Here is an 11,647-nt window from a genome sequence, read left to right on the forward strand (position 1 = left end):
TTTTTGACCTTCAAAATATGCTTAAAAATGATTCAATCAATGAAATAGCTAAAACGAATTAAACGAGTATGCGGGTAAAGATCAAAATGAAACCCGTTGAACTTTATTCGTGTACAACTTGCAACGTATCAAACGTGTGACATCAGAATACCATAGCTATGAAGGGCTGCAAGGTGCATCGGATCGAAAGGCAACTGATTTGCCATGGGATGTTGAACTGAAATATGTGGTGGCTTGTTTCTGATTGTGGTAATGTCTTGTTGGCGCCCCGTCAGCGCAAGTGCACGTCAAAAGTAGGGCGACGAAATGACACATTTTCTGTCTTGTTTGTGCCCTCGTCATGGTGGGAGGCAAGTGACTAGGAGGACACGATAAAGTCGCATTGTGTCGTGTTGAAACGAGGTTAGGACAACTCATTTTATCTGTTTCACCTTCAGGTTGACATGCAGACAGGCTAATATTGCCACCCAGATAAAAACAGAAAATAACTTTTACCGTCTACCGCGTTGAATAGAATTAAACTGAAATGATATTTGCTCAGTGGAATGCCAAGAGACCTGTATTTACTTTAATTTACTTCAATTACTGGGAAAATGCGTATGTGTAATTTAATTGCGCCTGTCAACCGGACGTCGAAACAAAGACAAATTAATTTGTCGAGTCCGCTTGTTGTCACTTGACGATAGAACGACAAGACGACAAAATTTTGTCGTTTCTTCGTTTTCGCGGGACATGAGACTTTTTTCCAATATATTGAAAAAAATAAAAACTTTGGGTCCAAAACTTTACTCTAGAAAGGAAGTTAGGTGAGCAATATCTCAGTAATGTTACAGCTACTGAAAGAATATTCGCTAAAATGTTAAAAACGGATAAAACGTTTGAAAAGGTGCAGCCATGTCAAGACTGATATTCTGATTGAACAGACACTAAATTTCACCAATAAAATTCTTTGATCAGTAATGTCAGAGACGAATGCATTATGTAATTAACAGCTTCATAAAAGTTCATTTAAATTATTCATTCATATTTTACACAATATTCAATTTTATTTACGTTTAGTTCAAGTACAGCCAATGAAATGCTTCACGCAAAAACTGTTTGAAAATTTCAAAGCGTACTGGACGAAGAAAAATAGAACCATACTACTGTACATTGAGCACCTGCCTTCCACACAGAGAGATCAAACTATTGAAAATATTTGCCATGCAACATGCAACTGTCCGCTGAATACTGCAACACCTTGTATTATTACATCTGCCCTAACTAGCTGCAATACTCCACGTAAATCAAAACCAACAACAAGTTCCATGACTGAACATTCAACGAGTACTAAAAAACAAACTATAACATCACCTTCTGGATATGGCCAGCACAAATTACCAGATGTCGAAGGTCGGTATTTACTTAGTTGTTTCCTTAATCATTCAACAAATATAGCATCATTCGTAACAATTTATCTCATAGCTTTAATATCATTCATAACAATTTATTCCACAAATTCAGCATGTGGTTTCCCGCACTGAAAGTCGTTGTTTCAAACCCACCAGGAGGCTAGACCCTTCATATAAAATTACTTACAGACTTTCGGATACGCTTTTAAATTTAGGTTCCATGTAGTGCGCCTTACACCGTGCACCTTACATGACCATGGACTATTCTGGAAATCCAGTATCTTCTGTATGTTGCACTTTGCTTTAGATCTAAACCCTAAATTGACTAACAGTCTTTTGGAGGAGCCGCTCATGTTGGTAACTGATGTCAACTATAAATCAACTTTAAAACACACCACAGAATAACAGTATTCTATTAGTTTTCCAAGTATATCGACTTTGTTTTTACAGTTAGAAGTTGACAGTGTCATTTAGGAGGTCAAAAGAAAGAGTAAATGAATGTAGCAGTAAGCATAGTACGTACGACATGTACCTTATGCATTATATTATGTTTAGACCACACATTGTTTCTAGAGTGTAAGATGATTATTCAGCTTTAAAAGATGCTGGAAAATAACTGACTGATAAAAAAAACTAAATGAAATCAGCACATAAGTTGTACAAACCAATTTTACTCAGAAATGGCCAGACATTGGCGACCTGATATTTTGTAGAGTAGCTGTTTGTAATAGTATTATCGAAATGATTTTCATTAAGTTCATGTTGGGGATAAAGTAGGTCACATGGTTGTAGTGGGTCCCACCACAACCTAGTGACCTACTTTTCTTCCCAGGTAAACTTCCTGCAAATCATTCTGATAATACTAGGATAATACAGCTATTCTAAACAAAATACAGGTGGAAAATTTGTGCCCTCTCTGATTTAATTTGTTTTCACAACTTCATCTGAACACTTATTCAGTCATTCTCTTTTCAGTATGTTTTTATAATTCATAGAATCTTACACTGTAGAAACAACCTTAAACTAACCTTAAAACGTCAAGTACTATGCATACTACTATATTGATTTGATAATATATATATAGACTTTAAAGACATTGTCTTGACCTTATATATGTCACTGTCAATTTGGAACTAGATACTTGTTATTTTTCTTTTTTTTTCATGCAAACCATGTATAAAAAGATTTCTGTTATTTTGTGGCGCGTCTCTAAATACAAATTTAATTGAAGTATTTTTTTTTTACTGATAATTGTCAGGCCCAGACAAGTCTGAAGAGTGCGTTTTGCTGGTTGCTATATCAGATATGTGAGTTATGTTGCTTACAGAAATAAGGTTTGTTTTACAGAGACCTGTACAAAAGTACCGGATATCGTAATTGCTAGTATATGTTCGTTCATCGTTGGTGTGTTATGTGCTGTGTTCGTATTGCTCTTTCTCTTTCGCCGAAATATCTGTAAAAGGTATGTTTACATATTTTGTGCAAATATATAATTCTTTGTGTGAATAGATTTATTCTTGTAACTTCACTTGCCGTAAATGAAACGCAGGGTCTTAGTATGTTGAGATCTAGGAGATGAAAAAGCTGCTAATGTGTTCGCATGTTTTCCCATTACTATGTCAATAATGTCATGATCTACCGTTTACAATAAAACATGTATGTAACATTAAGTTATATTTATATCGAACGAAACTTACAATTTAATATATAGGACCTTGCTTATTGGGTTGTCTTTAGTTTATATATTTCAAATCACGCATCAGACCTGCTAGATATGTAATAGAGGTGCTAGGGGGCGTGAGAGATGTTTCACATTTCATTACCTCTCATGAACAGACTCTATCAAACCGAGTCTGCTATTAGTCTGCTTGGTTGCATTCTATGCGTCCAAGGGATCTTTTTACATGTTTTATTGCTAAGTCATCATAAGTGGTTATATTTTCCATAAGAACGCATCTTTCGACTACTGTGCTTCTTTATAGCCATTAGACAAAACACAATTAACCTTAAATGAAAAGTAATTTACTACACTTTCTTTGTTGAATACTTCGTGAATAGAATTAATGTTATTCATACTAAGAGAATAATCTTATCAATCAAAGACTAGTCATTCAGTTTTTTTATATACTGTGGGTATGTGCAATCTGTGTACTATTGTAGAAAAGGAACGGGTAAACACATAGAAGAGGTTGTTGTCCTGGACGATGGTGGTTTCAATGCTGAGGTAAAGTATAAAACATACATCAAGAGATTGTTGTTTTTGGTAAAATTTCACATGTATAACTTCCAGTACTAAAGAATGAATAGAGCTGTAACGTCTGGCCACGGCCAAAAACATGTGTAAGGTGATGGAAACTCTAAACTGTTAAGCTGAGCAATGTTTGTTATACAAGTTTACTTTTGGAAAACATTGAACGGGAAATCAACAATGTTCTTATCCATCTATAAAGTTCAATTAAAATGCAACCAGTGGAATAGTCGTCCGGACGTACATGTTGTTTGTTTGTTTGTTTTGGGTTTTACGCCGTTTTTCAACAGTATTTCAGTCAGGTAACGGCGGGCAGTTAACCTAACCAGTGTTCCTGGATTCTGTACCAGTACATACCTGTTCTCCGCAAGTAACTGCCAACTTCCCCACATGAATCAGAGTTGGAGGGCTAATGATTTCAGACACAATGTCGTTTATCAAATAGTCAGGGAGAACATACGCCCCGCCCGGGGATCGAACTCACGACCCCGCGATCCGTAGACCAACGCTCTACCTACTGAGCTAAGCGGGCCGGCTCGTACATTTTGTGACAGATAGACAGGACAGATATATAAAATAATTATGTACAAATGTATGTACTTTGATTTTGGCAAACATTCAACGTACATGAAGAAGTTCAGTTTCATCAGTATTTATATATTCACACTAACCTAATACGTTAACACTGTATATTCGATAGTTAACATATTTATGTAATCATGATTAGTACAACCAAATTCTTAATTTGCTGGTTCTAGGCATGTTAGAAATTTCTAAGAAGGAAAGTGTTGCTTTTCGAGATTACTCAAAAACTGTTTGAAAATTAATGTATTTACATCATATGCTTCCATTTTGTAAACATAGGTATGTTTTTTTTTAATAATTCGATTTCACTCAATATAATTATGTAACCTGTTTCTTTTTCATAGGCGTTTCAATATTTTCACGATTTAATGCAAGTATCATTTAAACAACCGCCTTTAAGATATGAAAACAAAATATTTACATAAAAAGCAAAATAAATTTAGATTAAACAAGGTTTTAAAAACAGATATATACGCTTAGTATTAAATTCGTATATTTAATTATGCATGTTCGTCTTTTACAGCCTTTTGAATCGAACGAAAGTAAGTCTGGTCCTGACAAAAAGACATATGAATCTTTGACTAGTGCAGACAGTGCCATGAAAGACCACAGACATTCGGATCATGTTTACCTCGGAGTAGATACGAGACTTAGAGAGATATCAGGTGTGAAAAATGTTGACCGAAATGCGTTACCAACAAACTCCAATGAAATATGTAAACAGGCACCGGTAAAAGAGCAAAATAATGCGGCGAAGGAGGACCATGTGTATAATGTACTGAAATCAGAAGAATCTGTTAATATTTACGAAGATGCAAAGGGAAATGAATTGCATGAACACACATACACTGGATTGAACAGCCGAAAGACACAAGATCGCAATGAAGAGCAGGGAATTTCGAAAGGGCTTGAATACAATGACCGCACAAGCGAGTGCCCTGATTATTTCGTTTTAGCAGACGAAGCAAAAGGACTTCCGGCAAATGTTACACACAAAGCTAATGAAGTTCAAGGCTGCGACTTACACACGACCGAAATGACGGGAGTAGATCCGCCTTCAAGCGACCATGCTTATTTTACGCTGCAGAAGATTGAGCAATCTAGCAGCCCTACTCCACATGTTGAACAAAAAGATGAAGATAGTGAATCTGAAAATGACACTGATGGACATGCATACCATACTATTGAAAGGGTATAAGTGTTAAGCTTTACACTAGAACATATGTATATTTATTAGTTCATGAAAATCCAATCGTATTCCATGCTATACTTTTAATTATTGAATTTGTTATATACCGTAATATGTTTTAACCTTTTGTGACTATTGTTGCATTCCTCCTAAATTATTTGATTGTTAGAAAATATTCATCAGCTTCTTTCATACAGTTTAGATGTCATACCCATGTAGTGTATAGTGTATAAAGTTAAATCTGTGTCTCTGATACTTATATAAGATTTGTCTTATAGTCATCTTCTGTATTACAAGCTAGATATTTCAGTACTTAGTGTGCTTTTCTTAAAGACTTTCTAACTATTTTGGAGCTTACTGTACACTTATTTAATTTAAACTGCCTGTGTCTATATCATTCATTAAGTAAAATTTGCCCTCTTTACATTCATTGTTATATAACGTATAGAATTGGATGAAAAATAACTGTATAAGTGAGTAAGATATACTTTGATCGTATTTAACCCACAGGAACATTATAGGTTCTAAATAAAACTTTAAAGAGTGCTGATTTAAGTTAAAAGTATTAATCTGAATATTTATTTTTGTATTCCACAGTGGTGTCATACCATAACAATGTTTCAGTGTCATAACTCCCAACGACACGCACTGCTCCAATTAAAATGAAATCTATATAATCTATCTACGACAAAAAAAGGTTCAGGAGCAAAGTTTAGTAAATAAAAACTACCTGTTATACTAGAGGAATATCGATTTGGTAATCTTAAGAATGGGTCATACACATCATCGATGGCGTTTTTATATGGACTTAGGTGATACTGAAAATCAATCTTGTTACAAAAATCGACTATGAAAAACAGAATCTAAGGTAATCCCACAGAAAAGTATTGAACTAGAAAAACTGATGTGCGTAAATGTACTTAGTACACAACCACTTTGTTCACGAATTACCCGTGAACAAGGAGGCTTAGCTCAACACGTTACTCTTAATTCTGACTGACGGGATTCAATAATAGGCAGTTTTTAAAGTCTGAGCTACTCTGACATCTGTCATTTAGCCTGTTCCTTGACGATATTTCTCTTGATTCTCTGATGTTCTGTCTTCTGCAAAAGTATGATGTGCATACGTATATGGTTCTTTTGCGTTTTGTATACATAAATCTACAAGAGTATTTGTTACGAACATATATACATTGTACCATATATATTTTAGTTCGTACGGGATCACTTGGTGGGCACAACATTTTTGCACTACTCGTCACCACTTTGGAACATGATGGTAGTTAAGAGTAAAGTTTAGTGAACTTTTAACCGGTCTAAACTCCCTAGTGGCGTTTTTTGCCAATGGCCATTCCAAGGCGGTTCCAAATTTCTTCCTTCATTTGTTTGTGAACTATTGTGTATATCTGTCTAAGATATTCCGGATATAGATATAATCAAGCTGGCACGTGTTATTTGTAATCTAAATACGAGCGTTTAGGACAAACATAATAAATATCATTTGATATGCAGATTTTCAACTTAAAAAAGTTTAAATCTCATCGTGTACACGTTTTCATAATGCTGGTTGCACTGTCCGAAAAGATACAACAAATATAATTCGAAGTAGGCAATGCTGTTTTATTGAGAAAGAAAACATGAAGTGTTGTATGACAAATAGTTGGAACGCTATCACGTGGCAGATAAAAAATATAATTAAGCTGGCGGGCCGATACGAGCATCAGCAAATTATTAATGTCAGCTGCCGCTGTCCTGATGAAAGCATGAGTGTGTGTCCCTAAAGGCCTGTATTTTAAAACATTGTCGTCGATTGGAGACTGAAAAGAAAATGAAGAAATATAGAAAGCGGCGAAAATGCACATGTACACATGAGGAAAAACAATTTTTGTTGCACTATTAGTTCGTTAAGGCTGCGTTTTAACGAATATTGACGTGCAAACATGGTGCGTAGTCTGCCACTGTATCTGAATAGAAAGTTTCTGTTATTATGGCGAGATACTGGGATACATTTTTTTGAATTAGCAATAAATACCAATTAGGATTGTCATTACACTTACGGGGTATTTCATTTAACGATAAATGACCCATTTTGAAGATATTAGTAGCATCAAATGTTTTAGGTACCGGGTTGATTAGAACGCGCAGTATACCCTTGTAAACAGTTTATGGGGCTAAGATTTATGGTTATTATGAACAACCCTTACTTGAATGCAGGTAACTAACTGTTGGTAAAGCCTTAGCTAAGAATACAGAACTTTATGTGAGGGAAATCTGGCTCGCATCATTTGTAACACAATAAAAATATAGTTTGCATATAATAAATATAGCTATGCTGACTGTTGAACTAATTCCTTTGCAGTAAAAGGAGTGGAAGGGAACATTCTATAGCATGATAAATACAATATATCTGATATCCCCCAGTAGTCAATTCAGCACGACTTACCGCTCTTCCGGGGCAAATTCTAATACTTTTTCACATGATCAACTTAAATATCGTTATTAACCATCTTTTGCATGAAATAAACCTAGCAGCTGCATGATAACACAGTTCTCACCATTAATCAGCTATTTTAAAATATTGTGAACTTCACCGAGATAAGTATTTTCTTTGCCTGCATTGCTTTTTAATGATTTTGGAAATCGACCTGACTTTAGAAGCGTATCGAAATATAATCTGTGGAAATGAGTATGCGTTTTTATTTGAGGGTATAATTATCAACTGAAAACATGTATCGGACGTCCGAATGTTTTTAATTCATCGTAATCATTATTATGAACAACGTAGTTTGGTTTTCCTTTCATATACGGGTGTTTGCGAAACTGATGTCCTCTTCTTAGCGTCACACTTTCTGGATCTATTTTTTTTAAAGAATTTTACAAGCAACTGAGTTTGATTTTTGTTTTGTTTTTGTTTGGTTAAACGTCGCACCGGTATAATCATAGGTCATATGGCGACTTTTCAGCTGTGGTGGTGGAGAAAGGTCCCAGGTGCCCCTCACTGGGGGGGGGGGGGGGGCACCTTGGTAGAACCATCGACCTTCCGTAAGCCAACTGGATGACTTACTCACAGTTACTGGGTTTGTGTCGCTCGCAAACCAATGAACGTTCAGAATATAATATCCTGTACCACGTGGGGATGCAGATACAAAAATAATTCAACAGAGCCGATGTTGTTTATACGTTTCTCAATGATTCTTCTCAGATGTGTCTTGCTAATGATAAGAATAATAACTTTATTTAACGAGGAGAACATATTTAGCTAGTGTCAGTCTAATATATGGTGCTCTACATAATGAATTGAAAATTCTATTCTTATTGTGTAACGGTTCCACTTAGTACAATTTAGTGAGGCAGGATTGGGAGAAAATGTGTAGATACCAATGACTACACTTTTTAGATATAGATACATATACATGCAGATAAAAGTGATAACTTTTATAAAACCTAAAATCTGGATAGAAAGAATGTACAACGTACACAAAAATGCAATGATATTGTGGATGGTGGTGGTTAGAAAACATGTAATGCACAAATCTGAAAATATGGAAACGAACATAACAGCATCCTTCCCTCAGGAGGCTATATTCCTCTTACATCCAGTGCTTAACACCATACATGGTACACCCAGACGGGCTGCAGATAGATGCTCAAACCCGCTGATTATTGATGCATTCTCGTATTGCTTCAAATACAAGCATACCACACACCACCCCCTGAGGCTATAATACATCAGCAAATATGGAAACGAATGTTGAATTAATATCCTTTTCAATGCAATTTATGAGGAGCTGAATTACATAGTATTGCTGCTAAGAAGTTCTAAATATCGTTGAGAAGATCGGAACATCAATGCTGACACCTCTTCTGAAAAACACTCTGATTTCAGCCTGTGGACACATATTCTTGTTTGTAATACTCGAAAAGATTATCGATGCAGACATGCGACGCTGTAAAGTTTTCAACTTTTAACGGTTACCTAAAGATTTTAATATAGCTTTTTAGGTCCAACATTATGAAAATATTTTTATCAATAAGACAATACCGCTGCTACGGCAGCGAGCATTGATTGATCAACCAAGGACTATAATACAGTATGCCTTATTTTCTGTGACCTGGTTCATCTATTTTGTTGCAGTCGTTATCCTTTTGTGTTGACATGACTCGCCTTGGCACAGTTCGTTTCCGATTTTAACATAATAATGATATATGCAACGTACACATGGTCTACCAGTTAAATTCATACCTGAAGTTCTGCTATGCCTGTATTTGCCTGTGTCCGCCACGACGGAAATTCCAGATTTGATGCAACACGGGGAGAAATACATAATTTTCATTTTCTATATTTTCGTTAACCATCGTTATGTAAGTGTTTTGTTCATTTACATCTTTACCAAAACATTTTCTTAAATTTTCCACGGATATAAAATTAATACATACTTAATAATTTCAATAATTACTATAAAATTTGGATTTAATCTGTCAACAAAATGATACCATACAAACTCTTTTTCGACTATCAACATAATTATAAATTCATGTGAACGTACATGTGCATTGAATAGAAGGAAAACTTGTTTCCACCAAAATTTGGTAAGAGAATTGCTATTTCAACAATATAAATGCCCTAACAATTAGTAAATATTGATATACATAATGTATTTGAAAAGCATATTTATATATTTTTATTATTTACTGCGTCATATTTTAAACACCACAAACAATATAAGAGGCTTTGGGTGGGGGTCAATTTCAAGGAATTTTGAAGTCATAAAAGGTAATCCCAGCTGATTTCTGTTTAATGAAATTATTTGATACGTGCGCCTGAATTAGTGTAACTTTCTGTTACACGAATACGTCAGGAACGTGACAGTTTCAACAAAGGAAACTATTTATATTTCATGGCTTGCGTGGGCTTGAAAATTAGTGGTGAAACGAAACGGGTATTTCCGTAACGCGTGTGGTCAAGAGCATAAAACTTCCGCATCTATTGTTACAATTAGCATTTTAATCCAGGGCGTTTACTTTTGAAGTTCCCAATGTAAGTTGTCTTATTTTATCATATTTACATATTCATCTATGCTCTTTTAATTAAAAGATTGTTTCAAGTTTACAAACTTGCAATCTAAGTGTATTTTAATTAAATTGTTTTCTGATGCTTAACCCTTAGCCTGCTAAATTTCTATAATGGACTGGTCCATCTTTCAATTTGGATAGTACCATTAACTGTTAAAAGGGGTGTTTACCAAAAAGATACTGACTGAATGGCGAACAGTGCAGACCATGATCACACTGCACGGATGTGCAGGCTGATCTTGGTCTGCACTGGTCGCAAAGGCAGAATAACTTGCCACCAGCAGGCTAAGTGTTAATCTTCTTTTTTGTAATACTCTCGAATATTTGTCGAAAATCAAACACACAAGGAGATTCTGTATGATACAGTATAAGACAGGTATATGCGTTTTATATAATAAAAGATTACAGGAAAATGCATGTGTCAGAGTTAACTAAATACAAATTAGACCTTTTGCGTCGTGAAAACTTGTCATCAGTATGGTGATTGATCTCTGCCATTTCGTTTTAGCGTGATGGCGCGTTTGAATGGCACCAACACGACAAACATGCGCACAAATACGACAAATATCGTATTTGCCGTATCGGCGCGCTTATTTTCTCGTTTGACATGTTGTCGTGTTGGCACCAAAATAAACGACAGAGGTCAGCCACACTACATCGAGGTTGATCAATAGATTCAATACAATACTTAATGATCTTCTTAAAGCAGCATGCCTCAAGATCGTTCGACAACAAATAAAATATATTTTAGATATCTTGAAATAAATGCTATATTTCTTAAGAAGGCTTTAAAACTTAATTACTGACAAACTTTATGTTACGGAAACATGAGAATTTGCTGTTTTTACTGTTTTTTACGACGAAAATCGAAAAGCGTTTGTCACGCTTTTACTCCAGGTAAACTGTCTCTATTATAAATATCTATAGTTTGAACTCATTATTCACTACTTCAGCTATAGCGCTATTGGTTACGACGACGGGAAAATGTCTTTATTGCCGCGGAGGTTCGGGGTTCGATTCCCGGCGCGGTCATATTATTTCTTGATTTGGAACTTTTAAAATATTTTAGAAACAAAAAATCATATACTTATGTTCATAAAATGACCAAACTTCAATTTGAAAGAAATATTTTTTTTAGCCAAATCTGGAGGCATATGCTGC

At 35.2% G+C, this 11,647-nt stretch overlaps 1 protein-coding gene across 1 annotated transcript; it reads left to right on the top strand.

Moving 5' to 3' along the window:
• Positions 1 to 1,253: 1,253 nt before the first annotated feature.
• On the top strand, positions 1,254 to 5,572 carry LOC128547662 (uncharacterized). Its single transcript, XM_053520713.1, has 4 exons — positions 1,254 to 1,392; positions 2,739 to 2,853; positions 3,552 to 3,615; positions 4,748 to 5,572. Exons 1-4 carry the CDS (start codon positions 1,308 to 1,310, stop codon positions 5,420 to 5,422), a joined length of 939 nt encoding a protein of 312 aa, XP_053376688.1. The 5' UTR covers positions 1,254 to 1,307; the 3' UTR covers positions 5,423 to 5,572.
• The last annotated feature ends 6,075 nt before the right edge of the window (positions 5,573 to 11,647 follow it).

The sequence above is a fragment of the Mercenaria mercenaria genome, chromosome 13 (genome assembly GCF_021730395.1).
Source record: "Mercenaria mercenaria strain notata chromosome 13, MADL_Memer_1, whole genome shotgun sequence".
Classification (NCBI taxonomy): domain Eukaryota; kingdom Metazoa; phylum Mollusca; class Bivalvia; order Venerida; family Veneridae; genus Mercenaria; species Mercenaria mercenaria.